Below are 24,748 nucleotides of genomic sequence, written 5' to 3' on the forward strand. Positions count from 1 at the left end.
TTAAAACATAGTGGTCTTAGATGCTTTTCTAGAGAGGTAAAAATGAAAAAACATAGATAATGGGGTGGGGGGGAGAATTGTTTAAAAAGGAGAAAATTTCAGGAAATAAAATTTAAATGTTTTCTTTCAAGGAGATCTATTAAGACACAATGATATTTTATGCCTAAGAACAGAGGAAAATCACAAGGTTTCCCAGTATAATAAATGAACTTCACATCTTACAGGTTGTAATTCTTTACATCTGGTATTTTACATGTGATAAAAGAAGGTCTTATAGGAGGCTATAAAATATGCTCATCTCGTTTGCCATGATAAATATGGGGGTGGGTGGGTCATATCTTGTGCTCTTTTTATAGCAATTCAGCAGAACTGAAGGCTAAAACTGAAAACTGGCTGCACAAATAAACACACATGAATAATTTTTATGATTAAAACTAATCTTAACTGTAAGAGTAACTTAAATAATACACAGTGTGGTGTCATATGCACATGAAATGATTCGGTTTTCTTTATGCTTGACTACTTTATCTTGCTTTAAAAACTTAATGAGACTCCTCCATCAAACCTCTACCCGCTGAGGAGCTGAGCTTAGAAGTCTATGCTTCGCTCTAAGGTATGATTTGCTTTTGTGAATGGTCTCCACTGATAAAACCAACTACACATCCTCCACAAGGTGTGCTCTCTTAGCACCACTACCACTCAAGGAGCATATTGTCTTGTATTTTTTAAAAGAGGGTCTCACATTTCCCAGGCTGCCTTGGAGCTCACCACAAAGCTTAGGAAGAAGAATGCCCTGAACTTCTGATCCTGCCTGTTTTCTCCCTAGTGATGGGAAAGGCATGTGCTGCCAACCTCCACATCCAGTTTACATGCAACTGGGGGCTTTGTGCATGCTAGGAAGGCATTATGTCAACTGTGCTAGCGCCCCAGCGTAAGACCTTTCATCCATGTCAAATTATGAGTCCATATAACCAATATAGAACAAATATCAACAGAGTTAAAATGAATGACAAAATAAACATGCATTTTAATCATCCTATTGACATTTTACTATAAAGTTTAAATATTTGTTGTAATCCCCCCCCCCAAAAAAAAAACCTCATGCTGTTTTATGTTGCTGGTGAGAGAATATAAATTTGATACTTCTTTTTGTTGTTGGTTTTTTTGGTTTTCGTTTTTCAAGACAGGGTTTCTCTGACTAGTCTAGGCTGTCCTGGAACTTGCTCTGTTGACCAGGCTGGCCTTGAACTCAGAGCCATATGCCTCTGCCTCCAGAGTGCTGGGATTAAAGGTGTGGGCCACCATTGCCCAGCTTAATCTGATACTTTCTTAACAGTGCTCTGGGTCATTGGAAAGAAAAGGACAATCTAGACATGTCTATAAGTAGCACAGACCAAATCCTGCTTTTTTTTTATGACAATGGTGCTACAACACACCAAATGCACTTCTGAACGCATGCACCTTATTTGTTTTTAATAAGGAGAAATAGCAACTTAGACAGTTTTGAGAAATAATTATGGGGCAATAACATCATCGTGACATTCTGCCTCCTGCTTCCTGTATTTGACCTGTTCACTTTGCAGGTGAGCACTGGGATAAGAGACAAATGTTACCTCACAGCTCAATTTATACATGAGTAAAGAAGTACGGATCCAATGTTATAGCCTTCTACAATACGGGCACATTTCTTTCAGCAGTTATTAATGAAAACCATAAGGAAAGCAACATTAGACATATTAAAAAAACCCAAAACAAGAATGAAACAAAACAAAAACCCAACAACAACTGGAGATCAACAATACCCACAAACACGGAAAAGAATAAAACCAGTTCTGGACATGACAGAGATGATGGCAGATGGTATAAATTTTCCACAACCCTCCACAAATAAATTGGCATTATTCAAACAGGATGCAACCAAGTGGGGGGAAGAAGCAATGGAGCAAATCACAACACAGAATCATCTGGAATAAGCAGTTGTGGAGATAAGCCACAGAGAGGAATTCATCTCTTACTTGCACAAGTATCTCGAAGGGTTTGACAGGTCTTTCACCATGAAGCACTCGCCACCATTCACACAGAAAGTTTTCTCCTTCTCCGCACACTTTACAAGATGGCTGGTCCCTGTTGTGGATGTAGACGTGGCTGGATGGGGGGGAAAAAAAGAAGAGGAAAGTTGGACACTTCGTTCTGTAAAGAGAACCGCCATTGTGATGAAATAAAATTCCATCTCTAGCAAGGCTCAAATGTGATGGTATCAGATCCCACCAACAACAGGAATTTCTAATAACAATAACTGGTACAATCACTTATTTTGACCATTATATTTTATGTATATGTTCATTTTAGAATGAACTGTGCATTTTAGACAACTGAAAACAATGTATCTGATCGCCAACATGCTTTGGAAGAAACAGACAGTTTGATATCTCTAGTAATGTACAACCTGCTGTAAGACTCATCTATTTGGAACCGAGGCTAGAAACAAGTCATCCTTTGGTTTATCAGCTCTTCATGTGGTCACTTGACATTTACTTCTCCAGCCTGGCAGTCTTATGGAAGTAAAACTGAAACTGACAGCTGGACCACTGAGTAGTTACACTAAAATGAAACCAAGTTCCCCGTCCTGCAGCTCAAGGACATTTAGCATCAGGGCCTCCCCTCCTTCCCATGGCTGTGAACAATGTGGCAGGGCTCAGTGTCAAACGGTATTCACCACTGATATCAATCAGGATAAGAAGCATCAAGTCAGTCAAGATTCTGTCTACTTTTTCAGGAAGAAAATCTATTTTGAGATGAAATTTTTATCTTATCTACTGACTTATTCCCATAGATTTTTAAATCCCTTGTCTCTTATCACTTCTAGTTTATTACTTGTGTGGGTCAATACTCCTCTGTACATTGACTTGACCCATCATGTATGGTTTTTCTCATTTTATTCTGCTTTGATTTTTCATTTGTTTCCAAATCACATTTTGTTATTATTTTAAACCAAATTTCTTCTACTCATTTATTTTCATTCTTCCTGACCAGAATTGTCAACATCTTGATTACTCAGTTTCTGATTTTCCATACCCTTTCTTCTTTCCTGCTCTCCTGTGTACAGCACACTGGGGACCACAACTTTTAGAAAGAAGAATGAAGGAGAATCAAAACCACTTGAACTTGGAAGAGTGATCTCATTCAAATCCCTTCTAGACATCTTTAGTCCTGACTCTCCTAAATTTCTCATTCAGAAAACAGGGGTGATGCCAACCACAGAAAATGTTTAGAGATTATATGCATTCTCGGTAAAGAATTAGTGGGTGAGAGGGAAAAATTGCTATTTTCTTATTTAGCAATCAGTATTTAAAAACAACAACAACGACACAACTTGACAAAGGGGCTGGAGGCACAGTTCCATGGTGCAGTATTTGCTAGGATTTCCTGGCTTCCACCTGTAACACCGAAAGGAAATGTTTAACACTGGAAATCTGAGGACTTAAATGATTTGTACTGCTACTCATATCATTACTGTGGATAATTAGGAATTGGGACAACTGACTAATTTTTGTGGTGTGGAGCATTAAACCAGGGACATCCACATGGTAAGTAGGTATTCTAGCATTGAGCTACATCATTTCTGGCCTAAGTCAAGTTTTTACTTACTTCAATAAAAAGCCTTTTTCATAATGTCACTAAATGTATCCTTTAGAAATCTACAAACCTAAGCTTGGTGATTACCCTCTTACTATCAGCTATGTTAACAGAATCTTTATTACAATGAGGGGAATGTAATTTGGTTCATAAAATCATGGCAGAGAACATTTCTATATGCCACACAGCATATCCTTTTAACCAAACAACATATCTTCATGCAAAAAATGGTTCGTGAACATGTGTTAATTTTTTTGTTTGTTTGTTTTTTCGAGACAGGGTTTCTCTGTGTAGCTTTGCGCCTTTCCTGGAACTCACTTGGTAGCCCAGGCTGGCCTCAAACTCACAGAGATCTGCCTAGCTCTGCCTCCCGAGTGCTGGGATTAAAGGCGTGCGCCACCACCGCCCGGCTAGCATGTGTTAATTTTTAATCCATGGCAACTGCTTTTAACTGATGAGGAGAAGGCTGCTTTAACTCAGGTGCTGACAGCATTTCACTTATTAACAAATTCGGTTGGGTGTCCTTCCTGCCCCTATACACAGCAATAAGTGTATGCACCACCTCCACTGAGTTGTCACCACACTTTCCTGCACAAAGGTGCTGACCCATGAGCAGTCCCCAGTGGTGTCTGAGTCCCTAGCATGTGGCTAAGGATGTGCTTTGTCCATTTGAGTAGCCTGCTTGGAAGGCTCTTTCAGAATAAATCCTATGGAAATTACTAAAACCAAAACCAACAACCTCCACAAATGGACATAATTATACATAAATTATAAATGAACAATAAAAAGAGGCCATGATACAAGCCAAAGACAGATATACCACCCTTATTCCTTGGACTTGCTGATCTTGTGGGATTATCAAAATAACTAAGATTAATAAATGCACATTAAAACAACAACAACAAAAAAGCACAGTACCTTTTGACTCTTAAAAATATTTCTCCCTGAAGTGATTTTTCTTTTATAAAACTGTCCCAAAGTATCCAGCCCTGACACATTCCACGGGAAAAACTCTTAGATCGTTACTTAAAGGTAGTAATGAGACATTTGATAGAAGCTAATTGCTGGAAATGAGGTAGCAGCTATCTCACAGTCGTGGCTATTGTGCTGACCGCTTTTATCCACAGGCAGCATTGAAAACATCATGAATTGTAAAGCAGCAATTAAATCCCAAGTGATGCGCAGCGTGAACTGACTGGATACAGCCGCTCTGAAGCGAGGGCCAAACTCTAGAATAAGCTGCAGTTGTCAGAAGAGCTTGCCAGAGAGACAGCGCTATGCACACTCTGGATTTTTGCCACCTTTTCTCTTCTTGGTTGAAAAACGATATGCTGTCAGTCTATTCATTTCATAGTGTTAGCCTGGCCCTTTGGCTTCTACATGCACATTGCTAGGTCACATGCCATTTGGTAATGCTGCCCCCAAAACACTGAAGCAGACAGAACAGGACTTACACACAAAGGCACATGAACAGCCTTCTTTTTGAGGGAGCTAGGAGGAAATACTAAGGACCGTAGGGTTAATGTATTTCAATACACCAATGATGTTCTGTGCAGAGGTGAGCTAGATTCCACTCAGTGCTGATTACACCCACGGACTTCCACTTTGTGAGCAGTTTGTCATAATGCAGGTGTTAGCTTTTACTCAGTGTTATGAATGACAACTAAGAACAAAACAGGTGTGCTGGGCTAGTCCATGCACACCTCTAATCACAGCAGTAGGGCAGATGAAATGGTAAGAACTGGAATTGAAGACCAATTTGAGCTACAGAATGAGACTGTCTGAACAAACACACGTGAATAAGTAGGGCTTGGTGGTTCTTATGTTGACTGTGTCTATGAATGCTTCAACCCAAATGCACTTTCCGTGGTGAGTTAGCAAATAATATACAAGGAGAAAAAGTATAAATAAGGTAGTAACACACTGCCAGAGACTATATTGGTTAAGGCAATATAAGTCAAGGATACTGATCACTGCCAAGGAAGGGGACTTTCTCTGCCTTAATAATAGGATTTGGAAACCAAAACCAGTATTTAAGGGCTAGGAGAAAAGAAGTCCTTGTCTATATGGTAAGATTCCTTTGATTCCTTTTTTCTCTCCTTCCCCTTCTTTTCTGAATCCGTCCTTTCATCCCTCACCGCCCGCCCATCACATGTACAGGTAATGGTCATAACTGAAGGTAACCATCACCAGCGTTCCTTGAAAGGAAACTATTTAGGTAAGCTGCTGAGCAATGAATAGTGCCACTAATAATGTGGAGAAGCATCAAGCCCAGGCCTCAACGGTGTCAGTGACTGGCAGACTCGTACCTAGAGGGTTGTTCAGTTAAACTCAGCAGCAAAAGCAAGATGGAGGGGGCTGTTATGAAGTTTGCTACCAGATTTTTTTTTCTGTTGTAGCACTGCTTCCAGATGGGTGTCACTGGCCCGTCACTGGTGCGTAAACACTGGACAAAGAAAAGCAAAACATATTTTCTGTCCACACTGGAATTCCGTAGTTTCTTAGGGAATGTGACGGGAGAGGGCTTAGTTTGCAGTAGAAGTCAATGAATAACTGTAAGGCATTCAGTAAACACAGACAGCCTACTCTACTGTAACTGTTTGCCAAGAATTCAGAACCAACCCATTAATTTGTTTTACATAATAAAACTGCTGAATGAGTCAAGAATAAAAACTGAATCACTCTTCAATATGATTATTTTCTACATTCAGTATTTACACAATTCCGTCATGTTCCTGCCTGAAGTTCCACATTATAAAAACTAAATACACTTACACTATCATAAATTAGTATAACCATTTAAATACTATAAACTATTTTATTTTCCTTTAAGACAAGGTCGCATTACATTGCCCAGGTTAACCTAGAATTCTGGATCCTCAGCCTTATGAATGGCTGGGATTATAGGTAAGTGTCATGGCCCAAGCTTTATAGTAGTATAAAGTCCACATGATAGGAAACACAAAACAGCTCTAATTTGTAACGTAAGTTTTGAGCATTACACTACCACATACTTTTGTGAGCACACTGATCAATATCTGAATAACAATTTGGTGTTTTCTACTCCTTACTAAGAATTTTTTTCTTGGAAGCATACACATTTTTCTGCAGAGTAGCTCAAGACAAAGCAAAAGTAATGCTGGGCAGATGGTTCCCTCTCTCCTTGGTTTTAAATACTGTTTTCCTCGTCAGTAAAGCAGAAGGACAACACTAATGGATTAGAACCATGGTATAAATGCACACCTCCGGGAAAATGTCAGGCCAGCTTCCTTGAACAAGTAGCAGGAGTCAAGTGGAGCAACAATGCATACTCGAGAGCAGCCATATCACAAAGCTCTGTCCTTCCTGAGTGACAGTGTGTTCAAGACACTTTTTACTGGTTCACTTGTGGAAAATTAAGTAAGCATGAAGTTTTTCTCAAAAAAATATATAAAGCTTTTTTTTAAAAAAATCCTATACAAAGTAGGCAAACTACAAAATGAAAGTTTTGAACCTTACCTGTATCTTCAACGCTTATGTATTTAGAAATCTGCATGCTTTCCTGGATCTTCCATATCCTGTTATTTTTGTTGTTGTTATTTGTTTGTTTTTAAGCCCAAACCCCTTCAAATTATTATCCTTGTCCAGAATGCCATCAGGCTCCTCTGCTGGAAGCACTCTGTACTGCTGAGAACTGCTTAGACGGCTCTCCAGGGTGAAGCACTCTGCACCAGAAGCCAAACAGGAAGAGATCTGCTGCCCTGCCCATGTGGCTTCCCTCTACCGTAAGGGGATGGGGAGAGCAGTCATTAGCTCTCTACAGGAAAAGCCAGAGCCACACCGGAACCACAGAAGCCCTGTCATTCTGGGTTGGCAATTTTTTTTTCCCCGACATAGTAATTCAATCCTTTGCTGAATAGCATATAGGTCCTTGAAAAGGAGAAAATTTCCTGGAGGAGATAAGAGACACTCTTGGATCTGGGAGATCAGCAGAGGCCATAACGCACCTGAAAGGACACCCAGCTCCTGGGAGCTCCAGCTTAAACAAATTGGTGCTGGGTAGGGCTGGACTGGCTTCCTAAGAAAAGACTATTGGCTTTGTAAAGAGACTGTAGCTTTGCTGTTGTAACTGCCCAGCCAAAGACACTCTCCTTTCCTTGGGAAAGCTGTGACATCCTCCAAGATATTTGTGTCACTGAGACATAGTCTAAGCAGTTGTAGAATAACATGATTAGACTGTCTCGAGAATAAAATGTGCTGTCAGGGAAAAACAGCAACTTGAATATTTGAAAAATAACCTTTCCTGGCAATTGTGTTGCCATACACAAGTAATAGTCATAACTAAAGCTCCTAGATCTAAAAATTCAAAGGCTGTAAGACTGTATGCAAGGACAAAACACAGATGGGTTATGACTCACTTGCTCTTATGTTGACCATGTGTGTGACTGCTCCTTCACTGAGCTTTGCTAAAGAAGCCACAAGAAAGCAGAGAAGTAAGCATTGTTTACTGGTACAGTCTTTGCCTAGAATGTGCAAAGCCCTGGGTTCTATCCCAGCCCTGAAAAAGACAAGGCAGGCCAACACAGGAGAAAAGAGAAGCTACAATGAGGAGAGGAGAGGAGGGGAGGGGAGGGGAGGGGAGGGGAGGGGAGGGGAAGGGAGGGGAGGGGAAGGGAAGGAAAAGGAGAGGAGAGGAGGAAGAGAGGAGAGCGAGGAAAGAGGAGAGAAGACAATAGGGTTAGAAAAGAGAACTTTATGAGACCATGGAAAATGGAACCAGAAGTTTCAATAGTAGACTTCATTAACTCACTACATGGACTCAAAGCTTACTTCATAAACTAGGGAAATTTAAAAGTTTGCAGACACTCTACAAGGTGGCTATTTATCTAAAGAACAAGTTGACACAAAAAAATCCAATGGAGATTAACTAGCTTAACTGCTGGATGTGTGTTTGGGTACCATTTAAACCCACATAGCATGGAAGGACCAGAAAGGACCTTAGTATATTTTATAGCATCCTGTATTTTAAAAGAGGATATAAGTCCTCTCAAAAGAGTAGATGGCTCTTCAGTCTTTAACAATAATACCCCAGCTAAGAATTCACAAATGTACACAGAGGCTGGCTTCCCAAGGTCACACAAATGTATGAGGCACAGTTTGTGTTTTGTTTCAGTGAACCTATTTTAGGGCTGAAGGGGGGGGGGGGAGCATTAAGACGATTTTTAGATACTTTTCTCCTTTAAAAGCCCTGAAAAGCCCCTAATAGTATTTCTTCCTTTCCCGCAGAATGAGAAGTAACCTTTGGATGCTTTTCCTCATAAAACAAAATTATACACACACACACACACACACACACACACACACACACACACACACACACACGGAAGACAGACCAAGGTCATCTGTAGCTGAAGAGAAAGCCCATTCTAAGTTCCCAGCAGTTGCTAAGCAAATTACTTGGTGTTATTAGACAGTGTTATCCTTAGAAAAATAAGATTGTAGGCAAAGTTATTTTTCAAATATACAAGTTGCCGTTTTCCTCTGACAGCACATTTTATTCACGACACAGGCTAATCATGCTATTCTACAGCTTAGACAACGATATCTCAGTGACACAAATGTCTCAGAGGATGTCACAGCTTTTCCAAAGAAACAGAGTATCTCTGGGTGACTGGCTGCGAGAAAGGACAACAGGAAAGGCATACTTTCTTTGCAAAGTCAATAGATTTGAGTTTTCGTTTGTTTGTTTGTTTTGCTTTTAGTTAGGAAACCAATTCCAGAAACATGACTCTGCTATATATTTTTGAGAAACCACTGAAATCTTGTGAGTATAAGCTTTGCATACTTAGAAGTCCAGGCTGTCCCCTGATTCTTTTCCCATTAGCATATATTCTAAAGGCGTACAGTCTCAGACTAACTGGCTGCAAAGCCAACATCAGCAGCCCATCTGACTGGCTTACTTTGGTTTATTTCTAGATCTCGCCACACTAAAAGATGAAGGTACACCTTCTTTACTCTGCATTTTCTACCATGATTAGTTTGGTTCATGGAGAAGGCCATGCCAATGTAGGGAATATTATCCTGCCATTGTCCAGGCTGGCCAAAATTTTTAGCAACAACAGAACAAATCAAAACAAAAACAGGTGAACTTGCAGCAATGATCAAGGATTCAGTTATTCAACCAGCGCTGGAATTAACATTCGACATTTAATGACAGCGGCTAATTTATTCATCTTCTGAAATGTGTTTGGAAACAAAAGCAGATGAAAAGTCAAAAGAGAGAAACCCTGTGGTAGGTTCATCTTTATATTCAACACATTTAAACAAAGATCATGGCATATCAAAAAATAAAAGCAATGTGGTCATTTTAATAGCTAATGAACAGGCATTTAATGAATAAAGTAAGTCAATTTCTGTAAAACTGTCAAGCATTCTTCTCCTCCTCGAAATTTTAATCTTAATTTAATCAAATATTTTCATGTAGGTAAAAAAGAACAGGAAAAGAGCTGGATCAAAGGGACACACTCAAAGCTACCGTGGCTGGGTAAGACCAGTGAAAACCCCACAGCATAGAACTCTACAGCATGGACCACCTGAATTCCTGAAGAGCAGAAAAGCAGGTAGGAACAGGGGAGCTACAGTTATAGGCAAAGAATGAAGGAAGAGAAAAATCCAACATTAAGCACACAAGAATCAAGAGACATCAGCCAACTAAGCTGTGTGAACCTCATTTGGAAACTAGCTCCCAGAAACTGTTATAAATGTGCTTATAAGAGAAAGTCCAATCGCTATCTAAATAACTAATAATACTTAGCATTACCACCAATTTGTGTGTGTGTAAGATGTTTCCTGGATATGTTTAAAAACAGCTTATTTCTTATCTTCCAAAAATATAAATATATATATAATAAATGATCAGATGTCTGAGATCTGATATCAGGTAGTGTGAAGAAAGGGCAATCACGGGACTAAGATGATAACTGTGGCATGGATGCTGGCTATAATGGATTTTTTTTTATACCATTCTCTGTATTTTCATGAGTCATTCTTAGCCATTGTACCGGTTGGTTTTATGTCAACTTGACACAAGCTAGAGTTATCAGAGACAAAGGAGTCTCAATTGAGAAAATGTGTCCATAAGATCCAGCTGTAAGGCATTTTCTTAATTAGTGATCAATGGGGGAAGATCCAGCCCATTGTGGGCAGTGCCATCCCCATCTGGTAGTCCTGGGTTCTATAAGAAGGCAGGCTGAGCAAGCCGTGTAAAGCAAGCCAGTAAACAGCACTCCTCCATGGCCTCTGCATCAGCTCCTGCCTCCAGGTTCCAGCCCTGTTTGAGTTCCTGTTCTGACTTCCTTCAGTGATGGACTACAGTGTGGAAGTGTAAGCCAAATTAAAGCCTTTCCTCTCCAACCTGTTTTGGTCATGGTATTTCACTGCAGCAACAGAAACCCTAACTACAACAGCCATGTTTAAATGCAAATTTTATACGATACAGCTATTTCCAGTGTTGGTGGTTGAACTCAAGGTGTCATGCATGAAAGGCAGATACTCTTAGCACCGAGATACATCCTAGCCCTATAAAGTGGATTTTAAATATGTGCTTATTGTACCTTTAATATAAAAAATACAAACAATTGATTTTATCTTTTCAAAACACATTTTTTTTCTTTATAAAGTAAGTAATACTCAGCACCATGTAAAAGTATTTACTTTGGGCCAACAACCTAAATTGTGTGTAACACTGTAACTCTTGGAGGGAGGATGTTTCCATTATTGAGAAGGACAAGTAAAATCATGGCTATCCTTATTAGCCAATATTTATGCATTTGAATTTGAATCAATGCAATTGATAGGAATTAAAAAAAAATCCTGATGGAAAACGAGAAGAAAAAGTCATTACTTGACAACATATATGTTGGAAAACTAATCCTGGTTAACAAGAAAATCCACTGAAATAAACTACTCACTCTAGTCAAAAGGATAAATTACGCCATTCGCTATGAATCTAATAACATACGTAAAGGGTAGTAATATGGTGATGTATTAGGAGCAATGGGGGCCTGTGGCTATGTGAGAAGAATACGCTGTTAAATAAGAGAGCACATCTGTGGATGTGAGAAGGCAGTGTCGAGTTCAGTGAAAGAAGTCCACCTTAGCTAGCACAGAGGTTACAACAAAGACCCGAAGGGAAGGAAGCTATAAAACAACGAAGCATCCATAGCACAGACACCCTGACACTCCTGGTTGGAATTAATGTCCAGTATGTAGATGACCGAGAGACTCTGAGTGAGGTCATGATTAATAAAATTGATGATCTACCCTATCATTGTTGAGGGAGGAGAAAATAGAGACGAGACTGTCAGCGACAATGCCATTCCAAAGGTCCGGGTGTGAAAGAATTCAAATGAGCAAGATAATGACCGGGAAGGGTACAAGTCAATCAGGAAACAATAATACTCTGCAGTTATTTATTGTGATGTTGGAGCTATAACCCAACGGTCTCACACATACCTTTTGTATTTATATGTTAAAGTCAGGAGCTAAATATCAGAATTCATTCATATTTTGACTTGTATTCCTCCTCTTGCTAAGCCATTCAAATGCCTAATACATTTTCTCCTTACTCTTTACACATGAAGGAAATGCCTCACTTGCTAGTAGACAAAGGCATGTGGGATTTTTCCCAATATTTGATGTCCACTGGTGAAACTTAAATGTCTGCTACCATATGTCCATTAGTATTAAAGACTTGATTAAGAACAGATGGTACTAGGGGGGCTGTAGCTCAGTGGTAGAGTATAGGAGGAACATGCATGAGGCTCTGGGATCAATCCCCACATATATACATGTATACCACCCCCCAAGACAAGATAGTATCATAGGTGGCCTGATATCATTCATTACATACATGGCTAAGAGAGTAACATTTCAATGACAGAAAATTGCTTCTGATGAGTATTTTAAATCTTGAGTGTTTTGTGATTTGTATCAAGGAGGACCAAGCCAATAACTCAAAAATGGTTCTGGAAAGACAGATATAATGCTCCAAGTATTTTAACTTCGAGACACATCTCTAGGGACAATAGTAGTTTCAGGCAAGAATCCTGGATAATATTTATTAGAATACTTGTCCTTCTAGCACAAAGAAAGTATGCCTAAAACACTGAGTATATACTGCTACAAGCCAGTTAACCAAACAGCTGCAATTCTGTACTCGTGTAATAGCTGTGGACATAAACAGCCAATTTCTGTTTCATTGGGCACATTTTCATCGAGAAGGCCAAAGGTTGCCGCTTATGAAGGAATAGAGAAGTAACAATGTGTCCTACTCTGTCACACTTGGCTAACATCAGGCTACACATTTCTCCACAATTCCCAGGAGTTCCTCCTTTGTAGGTTTGTGATCAGTGAAGTAAAACACCTCACCCTGTAATAGGATGTGCTATTAGATGTGTATCTACAATATCCAGGCTCCTGGCATAAACTCTACATAACCAAACATCATGGAAATCGAAATCGAGCCATTTCAAGACGGTAGCAACATTTCACCTGTGACCATCCTGAATAGGAGGTTTCAAGAAAAAAAATATACAATATAGTTTTCAAAGCTTCACTTCAAAAAATCTATTTCTCCTTTGTCCTGTCCCCCAGACCTCCTCAACAAAGGACTAGATGGTCCCATATTTAGTTAATAATAGGTCTTGTTTCTCTTAAAATACAAGGTTACAGATAGAGCAATGGCAAGGTAATGCTACAGGTAATACTTGTATTGTTTCAGGGGAAGGGACAAAATGATAAGCGGACTCTGAATGCATCATGTCTGAAGAAAAAATGTCCTTAAAACATGCGCCATGGCTGCGAGACTGTGTGTGCAGGGGTGTATCTGTATTAGTGGACATGTTGTATATGCTTTCATTTGGGGGCCTGCACCCTCAAAATCAGTCACCCGTTTTCCCACTGTGGGCACTAAGCTCTGTTGAGTGGAGAAGCAAATGATGGCACAGGAGCTTCAATGCATATCTGAAATTTTAGGCTCCCAGAGAGAAATCTACATAAACACACTCCTTTCCTAATTCATACATTGTTTTTGAAAAACCAGATCTGTGTGTTTAGCATCATATTCTCAGCAGCCAGTGGCTGGAAACTCTACAGGTAAAAGCAGTACTGAAAGTGGCCACAGTGAAACACATTCTAAAAGGTTGGTAGAAGCCAGGCCTGGCTCAATTTGCCTGGCTCCATCCCTGTAATGCCAGAAAGAGGGATGTGAGTCTATATATTGGTCTCTAGTTATAATTTGTTAGTTTTTTTTCCTGTTAGCACTCCATTTACTGGGGCTAATAAACTACTTCCAACTCCCAAAGCTGTAGTAACTCTAAGGGGCTGAGATCGTCCCTTTCTTTTAGGACATAAACCATTAGTGGGGGGTAGATAGAAAGACCTTTGCTCTTCCTACTCATTTCTAAAGGGCTTCATGCCCTAACACTGACCAGGAAAGAAATGCTGAGCAGAGATCATGACTGTCCAGCATACTAAGAGAAGCATGCTCTACAAATCCACCTGAATCCAAAGCAATCAGCATCAATCCTGGGCTGTTTACTTGCCAATTCATTCCTTAGTTCCCAAACTGTTTTGGAAAAGTTGAGTGTGTTCAGTACAAATTGGCCACTTATTCAAAAGCATTGTAAAAGACTTTGCAATAATAACAGATAATACATCTAGTAGAATCTGAATTTCTTGTTTAGGTCACATAGGCCTGGCAAAACCTGGTATGTTCAGTGTTACATTTGGGGTGGGGGTGGGGAAACGTGCAGTCCGAGGGCTGTTCCAGACCTTAGTAACCAGTGACTGCCATACCCAGGGCACTTGGGAGCAATTTATACTTCGAAGCCCTCTAAGGAAAAGTACAGACAACCAGTAGGCTCTGGCGACGTTTCTAAACCAAAAGAAAGTCTTAACAGGAAAATAAGATTGTCAATAAGAAGTTAGATTTGACTCTATTCTGATTTCTATGTGACACCTCCGTTAAGAATCATTACTTTTGCTGAGGAAGAGGCAGTTTGGCCCACAGCACTTGGGAGGCAGAGGCCAGTAGATCTCTGAGTTCAAGGCCAGCCTGGTCTACAGAGTGAGTTCCAGGAGAGCCAGGGCTGCACAGAGAAACCCTGTCTCAAAAAAAGAATAAAATAAGAAAGAAAAAAGAATCCTTACTTCTAAAAAAGAAAATTGAAGAAGCACATTTTTTGTTAAGAGAGCTGGAGAGTTTTCTTCATTTCATACCTCTTTGGTGTTGGATATTCAACTAGAGGGAAGTGGTTGTCTCTTACGGACATCTGCCATGGGTAGGAGACTCATTACCTTGTAAGTTAAGGACTGATGTTACAAACCAGCTGCTGCTATAACTGATTGCTTCTCAAGGTCTGAAGAACTCAGAGAAGTTCATCCACTGTTCGACAGAGGCCACACGGTGCCAAGAGTTAGTGAGATGAAAGGAGACCCACGTTACTAGACAGGTGTTGAAAGAATTCACAGCATCTTTCCTTCCTTCTTCTTTCAAAGCGTTTTCCATTAGAATAGGTCAGACTATCAAGTGTGCATGGGTTTGTAACTCAAGTATGGGGAAACTAATTCCCTCCTTTATGTATGAATACATTTGTGTGCATATGTGTGTATGTGTGTGCAAACGTGTGTGTGTGTGTGTGTGTGTGTGTGTGTGTAAGTGTACTTGCCTAAATATGGCTTTCCCTTAAAAACTCCAACTAGTTTGCTACTCTGTCTGAAAACTGATTATTTATTTATTTATTTATTTATTTATTTATTTATTTATTTATTTATTAGAAGGAATGATGTATTCTTTGGGGAATAGGATGTGAGGTACCTTATCCTAAGCTATGTCTCATCATTCCAGAACAATTTATTTTCCTAAAAGTAGGAAAACACCAAGACATCCCAGGAACTTCCAAGTTTTGTTTTCTGAACTTTTTATTTGTTTACTTCTATTCAGTTAATATTAATTTATAATTTAATCAAAAACAATTTTTAGCTATAGGAACCTAGGTGGTTTATTTGGCATGCTCACAGAGACTCCTACAGAACATGTGGTCATGCACATTTTAAAGTTTTCTTATAAATAAGAGGGAGAAAAAAAAAAAACAAGAATCACTCTGATGCTGGCCACGGGGGAGACAAGTGAGAGACAAGTGTGGCTGTGTGAAACGCTGGCACTTCTTAGTACACAGACAGTGAACATCAAGTTCAAGTCAGAACGTGTAAGGCAATTCAGACTGTCAGCTTCTTCACGTCTAAGGTTAGGGACACACAGGAGAGAGAGCCTTCAATAAGAAGAGCTTTTTGATACCCAGAGGTATCCACTCTTCCTTTGGCTTGTTTTCCTCTGTGGAAAGAACACACAGTCTGCAGAGTGCTGCCAGATGGGGAGCCGCTACAGTCTATGGAAAATCATAACTTCAAGTCTTGATATGAGGTTGAAACTTCCATACTAAACAGCAGCATACCGGCAAGGGTCGCTGTCGAGTTAAAAATCTTTGATGACATTTCATCCATTGAACTAGCAATGTGGTCTACATGGCTGAGTCAATCTAGAGACAGGTAACCTCGAGTACATGCAAAGGACAAAAACATGCTTGAGCAGGAATTGAGCCTAGACGACAATGGTGACTATTCGAGTGACCCTGAGAAGGAAGTCACGAATGATCTAATTCTTAAGATAAGGGATATGTCCAAGCCAATAAAATTTTCTATTTTACAAGAAACTGTGACTAGCCATTGCATGAGGTCAGAACAAAGTTCCAATTGTGCTTAGATCACAGAACCACAAGAACAGAGGTCCAGACAGAAGGAATCTGTTGCTATCATGAGTTAATACACTGAGGGCTTAACCATGGCTACCCTGGCAGGCCAGGAATGTTTTATGATTTAAGTAACAAAGAGAACATGCTCCAGTGCTTAGCTAGCTTGATGGCTTGGTGAGGTAAGAACAACATGGTTGACATCAGGGGACAAATGACCATCTTACTAAGGTCAACATAGACCTTTGTTAACGCAAGGTAAGAATTTATATGCAGACTTTGTAACCCATTAGCCATAACTTATAAAAAGACTAATTATTAATAAATATTCAAATACTGAATTAACAGTCACAGTTGCTGCCAAATGGACAAAGGTGTGCTCAATTACTTCCAATGTCTTTTGCTGAAGATATTAAGAGTGATAGACAACCCTGTTTGTCATTCTGTCAAAGGCTACTATTAGACTCTTTACAATTTCCACCAAGGATATCATCCAAATGGAAACTACTTTTACAGTGAAGGAAGGTCAGAGTGAATTTGGATTGGATGCCATTACAACCCTGTGACAGATACTCTCCTGCTCCAGGAGAATGAATACCAGAGAGATGTTTTGATGCCTTCACATGCTACAAACGGAGTCTAGAAAATATGCTGCCTGGGACGTAGTTTCTCCAAAGCACAGAAAGTCTCAACAAGCAGCGTCAGTACAGGCTCTGGAAGAGAATTAGGAGGAAAACATCCACAGGACATTCATTCTTTATAGCAGTGCATCATGTCACCTGACATCCAAACTCAAGTGAGGCGTTCTACGTTCTGCCAACTTTCTGGTGACTCCAAACTCTTCCATTGTCCTTTCTTATACAGAAGAAATAGGATGACTCCTTCCTAATAGTTCCATTTCTAGGATAGAAGCAACTACACACTATATTCTGAGACAAGCAAAAGCACTTTAACAACGCTCACGAGCCCCATGTTTTAATGGGCATGCTATTTGCTATGTACTAGCATTAAGGTAACCTGGCAGCAAGGTCAAGGACAGGTGACATGAAATTGGAAGTGAAGAGGGACGATACTTTGTGACTGAGTACTCTGGACCCTCTTATTTTGTTTTAAGCTTTCCTTTCTATAGCACAAATACTTTTATAGCCCTGCACTGGGGCTTAACTTTATGGTGTAACATTGGCTTCCCATGGTCATCTCTCCTGCTCACACCAGTAGGTAATGTCAGCTAGAAACTGTGAAGGTGCAGCTCTAGCTCTCTTTCTGGTCCCCCAACTCCCTTCTGTAGAAAAAACATGTAAATAAAATGCAGATGTAGAGTCATGCCATAAACATTCTTCGCCAAGACAAAAACCGAGACTCATTAATAACTGTTCTGTGCCAGGTAGTATGGCATTTTAAATAACAAATCCTCACAATGAACCATAAAATAAAGAATGTTCCTTGATTTTTCACAGCTGAAGAAATGGAGGCTGAAGGAGGTTAGATGCTATTAGGCCTGCTCTCAGCATTTAAAAAAAAAAAAAAAAAAAAGGAACTCCAGCAGGATATGATGGCACACACATGGAATCCCAGTACTCAGGAGGCAGAGGTAGTATGTTTTTAAGTTTGAGGTCAGATTGTACTCTAGAGTGTGTCCAAGGCCAGCTTGCACTCCAGAGTAGGGCCTCATCTCAAACCAAACAAAACAAGGAGAAACAAACAAACAACAACACAAGATGAATTCTGTCCAAGGCTCATAATGTATCCATTAACGCATTCTGGCTCAGGATAGTTATTTCATAACTACATCTGTGACCTTGTAGTAAAAACAAGCAAACAAAAGAAAAAGTGTGGCTCTTTTTTCCCCATGTTTATGGAGATCACATTCTTCCACCTCCCAACCAGTGATACTCATTTAACATTCCCTCTGTTTGCAAACCATATTTTTAGAGTACAAGACTTAAAGTATATTACTTCTAGGTCTCACATTCTGAGTAGAAAGCAGGAGGCTAATGTTAGTCAAATCCATGCTATTTTAGTCTTAACTCTGAGCAACTGCTCGGCTCCCATTATCTAGTACTCTGCTGTTTCAGGATAGAATAGCCATGTTTTTCCGCTAAGCTTTCTTTAACTGATCCTGAATAGCTGAGTGTAAATTAGGAAAGTGACCAACCAGCTGGAATGTTATAATGGATTCTATTCAGCCTCCAATCAAATTATCCACATCTTCCTTTTAAAAACGCTTTTAAGAAAATTCAATTTTCGTTTAGTGACCATTTCAAGAGTAGAAAAAATATTGCCCCTGTTATTTCTTTACAAATCCTTAGTTACAGAAATGCATGTATCTGTGAGTATAGGGACAAATATAAATATGCTGAGCTATAGGCACTGTGGGGACTCAGGACAGCAGGAACTGTACCAAATGAAGTGCTAAATTTAGTTATGATGCCTGTGCAATATTTAATATTTGCATAAGATCTGACTGACCTCCATTTAAAATTAATACTACTATCTCCTCCAAAAGCTGATGATAGGCACCAAAAGCTGAAGGAGAAAAAGGGCAAAGAATTCTGTAATCCAGGCAGCTAATTTATAGAAGATGAGAATTTATTTCCAGGGATATTTGGTGGTAGGCAGGTTCCTTTTGTTAGCTAGATAGTAGTCTTTAACTTCACAACAGCTTTTTATATCATGTAATAACTTCGTATTGTTTTCTGTTGTTGAGACAGGGTCTCACAGGGTAGCTCTGACTGGCCTGAAAATCATAGACATCTGTCTGCCTCCGTCTCCCCCTACCTTCAAGAACTGTGCTGAGATTTGAGATGTACCTCACCAGGCTTCAAATGGGTAATCCTCTTAAATGAAAGTTAAGTTTTGACTTCTGTATAAGTTTAAATGAACAACTCCTACAATTCAAAACAAATGAACAAACACCTGGATGTTCCCAGACCTCATATATGACATCTTTCTTTTGGTTAGGTTACAAGGAAGGGTCATCTAATCAGGCTTCTCTTGTTAATTAACCCTATAAATCAGAGAATGAATAATAGCAAAGGACCACAAAATTGGGGAAAGAATATAGAAAACAGTTAATGTGCCTAATTTTGATTTCTAATCTCTATTCAGTAGAGATTGTGTCAAAACTATTTTTTACTCAACTGAGTATGATAAAGAGTGTATTTCCTAAAGTTGACTACTGTGAAGTCGTAAAATTATTCACAATTAGTTAAGGCTGGAAGGAAATGTTATTTATGAAGAGAAGATACCAGAGGCACACAGCAGGACCTTTACATGATTTCTTTCAAGTTGCAACTGCCTGTGAGAAACATGACTGTAATGTTGAACTCTGTACTTCCAAATGCACCATTTTAGCTCAGCATCCTTTTGTTTCCTAAAATAAGCAGTCAATTTTGAGCAGAAATGTCAAAAAAATCAATACAAAGTAATTAGAAAGAGTGTTTAATGTCCTTGAAAAAAAGCTTTGAAGGCAAAAAAAAAAAAAAAAAAAAAAAAAGGAAGCTTCATCCTGGTCAACACACAGTTTTATATTTTCTCTCCATAATAAAACAAAAGGCAATGACTTAAATTACTTTATAGAAAATGTGTCAAGTGTTGCCCTGGGTCATACTACAGTTGGTGCCATTGAACTGTATTATAAACCTCCACTGTAAGCTGTCCAGTAGACCACTCTCTATGCACGCAGGGTTAGCTACATCCTAGCATGGTACTAGCAAAACAGAAGAAAACCCTCTTCCCACAGTGAATCTTTACCTAGTTATTCCCATCATCTCTGAGTATTGACATCAGAAGAAAGGAAATCACATTTATTGAGCGATTTCAGCATGAGCTCATGGCATTCTCACAATAACCGAAAGCTCTATATTATGTCCCCCACTTATCAGAAAGAAAACAGCATTTCAGAGACGTGAAGGAGTTTGCCAAATTCCTACAGATAGAAAAAGGCAGAGCCAAAACTCAAACCCACATCTCTGATGACAAAATCCTTGCTCCTTCCAGGAAGCTAGTTAAGTATTTGAGGACTTTTTTTTTTCCAATGGGAGTTCTTTAATTTGAGGACCAAACATTTTACAGAATTAAGGGAAGCTAAGTCTTCACTGACATATGTAAATAAAATGGCAGCTTATACCAACACTGGGCTATCACTGACCATTTGTCTAAAGATGACCGTGGTTCTCAAGATGGTTTGGTGACCATAGAAGAAGGAAGTTAAGAATGCTAAGGACCAGAAGAAAAGAGAGTTTAAGGCTAGCCATGGCGATATAGCAAGTTTGGGGCCAATATGAGTTACGTAGTGAGACCATGTCTTTTTTTAAATAATTATTTATTTTTATTTCATGTGCATTGTTCTTGCCTACATATATGTCCATATGAGGGTGTTGGATACCTTGGAACTGGAGTTACAGACAGTTGTGAGACCATATGGGTGCTGGGAATTAAACCCAGGTCCTCTGGAAGAGCAGCCAGTGCTCTTAACCACTGAGCCATCTCCCCAGCCCTCTGGGAATTCAGTTGAAGAAAGAGTGAAGAGGGATTACATAAGCAAGGGGGGGAGGGTCAAGATCATGATGTGGAAATCTACAGAGACAACTGAAGCAAGCTCATAGGAACTCATGAACTTTAGACTGACAGCTGTGGAACCTGCATGGGACCAGACTAGGCCCTCTGTATATGGGAGACAATAGTGCAGGTTGGTCTGTTTGAGGGGCCCCTGGCAGTGGGATCAGGATCTATCCCTAGTGCATGATCTGGCTTTCTGGAACCCATTACCTATGGTGGGATATGTTGCTTAGCCTTGATGCAGGGGGGAGGGGCTTGGTCCTGCCTCAGCTGAATGTACCAGGCTTTGCTGACTCCCCATGGGAGGCCTTACCCTTTTGGAAGAGGGGACAGGAGGTGGGGAAGGCTGGAGGGGAAGCAGGAGGAGGGATGATAGGGGGATCTATGGTTGGTATGCAAAATGAATAAAATATTTCTTAAATTAAAAAAAAAGAATACTAAGGACTTCATTAGCATTACTGCTGACCATGACAACTTGAGTTATAAATGAGAGTTTCATTCAGTCTTTGTATTAAGGATAAGAAGAGCGATTTAATCCTTCTAAACTTAATATAACATATGCATTATGTTTGTAGGTTTTACAGATTGCCTATGGCCACGAAAAAATAATTTCTTAATTGATGTCTTTCTAGCCTAAAAAAACATCACATACTTCGTGCCTATGACCTTGAAACTAGGGGGCAGGTAAGAAGAAAATGGATTCTTCCTTTTTATACTAAAAAGAAAATTCTTTTAAATATTCTTATTTTAGATTTGGGTTAGCATTTAACAGAAAAGTCTGATTTTCTAAAAGGAAGCTGTAGTGATGATTTATTTTAACAAAAATTTTATTCCTTCTAGCAGAACTAAAATATCAATACCATGATCCAATTTGATACAATTTTATTAATGGTTGGCAAAGCATACAGCTTCAAACACACAGTTGTAGATAAGTCTTTTTTTAGTATCATTTTCTATTAGAAATTCAATTACTTTAATATTTAACCCAGAGATTCATCCTGATATAGAAGTATTTAGGGCATGGAATACAAGTGGGGAGTCATTGCCTGAGCAATTCCCTGTATCAGCTCATTGCATGCTGCTTTCCCTCTCCTCTGGACAATTTTCTCACTCCAGAAATTATGGACCACGGGTTTGGGGTAATGTTTGCTATAATATGAAACCAATGTATTTATCAATAGATCAGATGTGTAGACACAAATGTTTTTGAATGTATTACATCTTCTCTCTCATTTATCTTGTCACTAGATGAATGGGACTATTAAGTATCCGTATTGGCAATTATGAAAAATATATACAGCTTCTCATTTTATTTGAGACAGTGTGATGCTTGACACAGAAAGCTAAAGAATAGTTTCTGGATGATACTTGGGGACAGTAGTCTGTGCATAGACTACGTGGTTTATTTTCTTCCTAGTTACAGCTTGTTAAAAACTTCAAGATGTACTAATTGTATGCGTGTAGGAGGGCATGCAGAGATTTAACTTGCCAAGGCTGTGGCTGTAGGATGTCATTAAGGAAAATCTGACTGGCATTTTTACTTGGGAATGTGAAGACTGAGCAAAAGATATTTCAAAATTCAATAATAATGAAGGCAGAGGTTGAAAGTTGGGCAGTAATGATGGTTTCCTTTTATCATCTCAGCTTCTTTTAACTAGGAGTTCACATATTGATTTTACTGGCATTGTTTTGACACACTTGATCATTAAAAGTTGTAAGTAAAATTTATTCTGTTGCATTTGGATGTTAACAGAAGGAAGGCTCCAGGAAGAAATCTTTTTGTTTCTATTAAGTTTCTTTTTAAATAGGCGTTTTAATATCATTTTGATTACTAAGTTTACAAAGTCTTACTATGAAGCCAATTTTTATGTTTCCATTCTAGTATTATGTGAATGTTCCTAAAAGGTAAAATGTAAAGTATAGATAAGGGATATAATATATTTAAGAAAAATTATGTCTTACTGCTGGATAATTGGTACCTTTAATAAAAAACACCAGGGTTAATTCCTAACCAGCTATTTTATATACAATAGTCCTGATTCTCCCTTTCTTCAAACAGGACATTCACTGCTAGATATATAGTAAGAATTTGAAATCATCTCAAGTTTTCATTCAAGAGAGAAATCTATATAATAGTTGCAAACTTTTGGCAAATAAATACCTTTTTAGTTCAGTCCCATTGGAGACAGAGATTTATTAGCTGTGAGAATGTATATGCATATAAGCTTTGGTCTGAATAATTTTTATCGGTCTAATCTAGCTGATTTGGATAGATATCTTGGAAAGCACACCCCTGCAAGTCAGAAATGCTTCCTTAGATCCATGAGTGTCTATCATTTTCCATTCTGCCGCTAATCAAATGTGCCCAGGTTCTAAAAAGTATCCTATTTTTTCTTTTTTCTCTAGCCTGGGATTTAAGTAAGCCATTGACTCTAACGACAGACTTGATACTTCTGGGGTGGGCTACACTTTCATATTGATCATCCTCACTGGTCCTCTGGCCATTCTATTCCAGAGCGCATCGTGAAACCCTCAACCTGACCAAGCTAGTTTCGGGAAGGAACTCCTTGGGGCTGGCCCTTCAATTCTATCCAGCCTCCTAGAACTGCAAGTGACACCAGGGATGAGATTTCTGCTACTTTATAATCAATGATGCCATACCGTAAGTGTTTAAAAACAATCTACCAGAAATGTTAGCTTTATTGTCTAGGAAGACAAGTATAATTCCTTTACTGGGTGAAAACTCCCAAGCAGGGCTGAGGGTATTGCTCAGTGTTACAGCTCTTGCCTAACATGTACAAAGTCATGGGCTAAATGACCAGCAAAACACAGAAACACAACGCGCGCACGCACACGCACACACACACACACACACACACACACACACACACACACACACAAAATTCACAGGATGATGTGCCCTACTTGACAGCAGATTGCCAAGGTTTTGATGCCTATATCGTTTCCATAAATAAGTATTTCCTTCCAATTGATCTTAGTTGATGGTGAGGTTGGAGGATCAAAGGTTTATGACTATTGTGAGGATTTCATAAAATGATGCTATCTTTTGGTATTGACTGTATCTCTTGCAATATCTGGGACATGCTCATATTAGCCAATGTATCCTTTGCGAAAGACAAGTTAAGCTCCCCCCACCCCACCACCACAACATAGAGAATCTTGAAAACAACTGCAGGGCTATATTTTCTCATCAGTTCTGCAACTGGCTTTATCAAATTGGCAGAAAGATTAGAAATCCCCATTACACTGCTGCCATACCTCAGGGATTTCTACTCTATTTCTGTTGTGATTGAACTGTATAGGGTAGAGGAAGCTTTCAAATTAAAAAAAGTGACTTCAAGCAAACAAAGCCACCCCCATTCCTCACATAGAGTTGCCCTTTGTCTTTCCAGAGTCTGGGGGTCCAGGTGAAAATGCAATAATAACCTAGGAGTCAATACTACTGTCAACAGAACGGCTATCTTTGTCCCTGAAGGGGTCCAGGGAAAGTTTCTGTACAAATTCTTACGGCTGCCTTTTCAACAATCCTCTTTTCCTATAGACATTTCCTCAGTGCAGAGTTGAAAGCACCTGGAGTCTCCCCTTTCCCCAGTCAAGATGAACACGAAGGGGAGCAACACCATGGAATGGTGGGCTGTTCAGCAGAGCTACAAGGAAGAAAGGATCTCGGGAAAGAAACAGAAGCAATTCTTCACCTCTGGTATCATCTGCCCTTTTCACTAGCTCCATTCAGGTCACTGACT

General features: G+C 39.4%; 1 protein-coding gene across 7 annotated transcripts in view; it reads right to left on the bottom strand.

The window, feature by feature from the left end:
- The window catches only part of Nrg1 (neuregulin 1), a 201,991-nt gene that overhangs the window by 31,303 nt on the left and 145,940 nt on the right, over positions 1-24,748 (bottom strand). For all 7 annotated transcript variants that reach the window (XM_059245068.1, XM_059245062.1, XM_059245066.1 and 4 more), the window contains one exon: positions 2,016-2,145. In XM_059245068.1, coding sequence (XP_059101051.1) covers positions 2,016-2,145 — 130 coding nt within the window. The remainder of the gene's footprint in view (positions 1-2,015; positions 2,146-24,748) is intronic.

Source organism: Peromyscus eremicus, chromosome 17 (assembly GCF_949786415.1).
Source record: "Peromyscus eremicus chromosome 17, PerEre_H2_v1, whole genome shotgun sequence".
In the NCBI taxonomy this organism is placed as follows: domain Eukaryota; kingdom Metazoa; phylum Chordata; class Mammalia; order Rodentia; family Cricetidae; genus Peromyscus; species Peromyscus eremicus.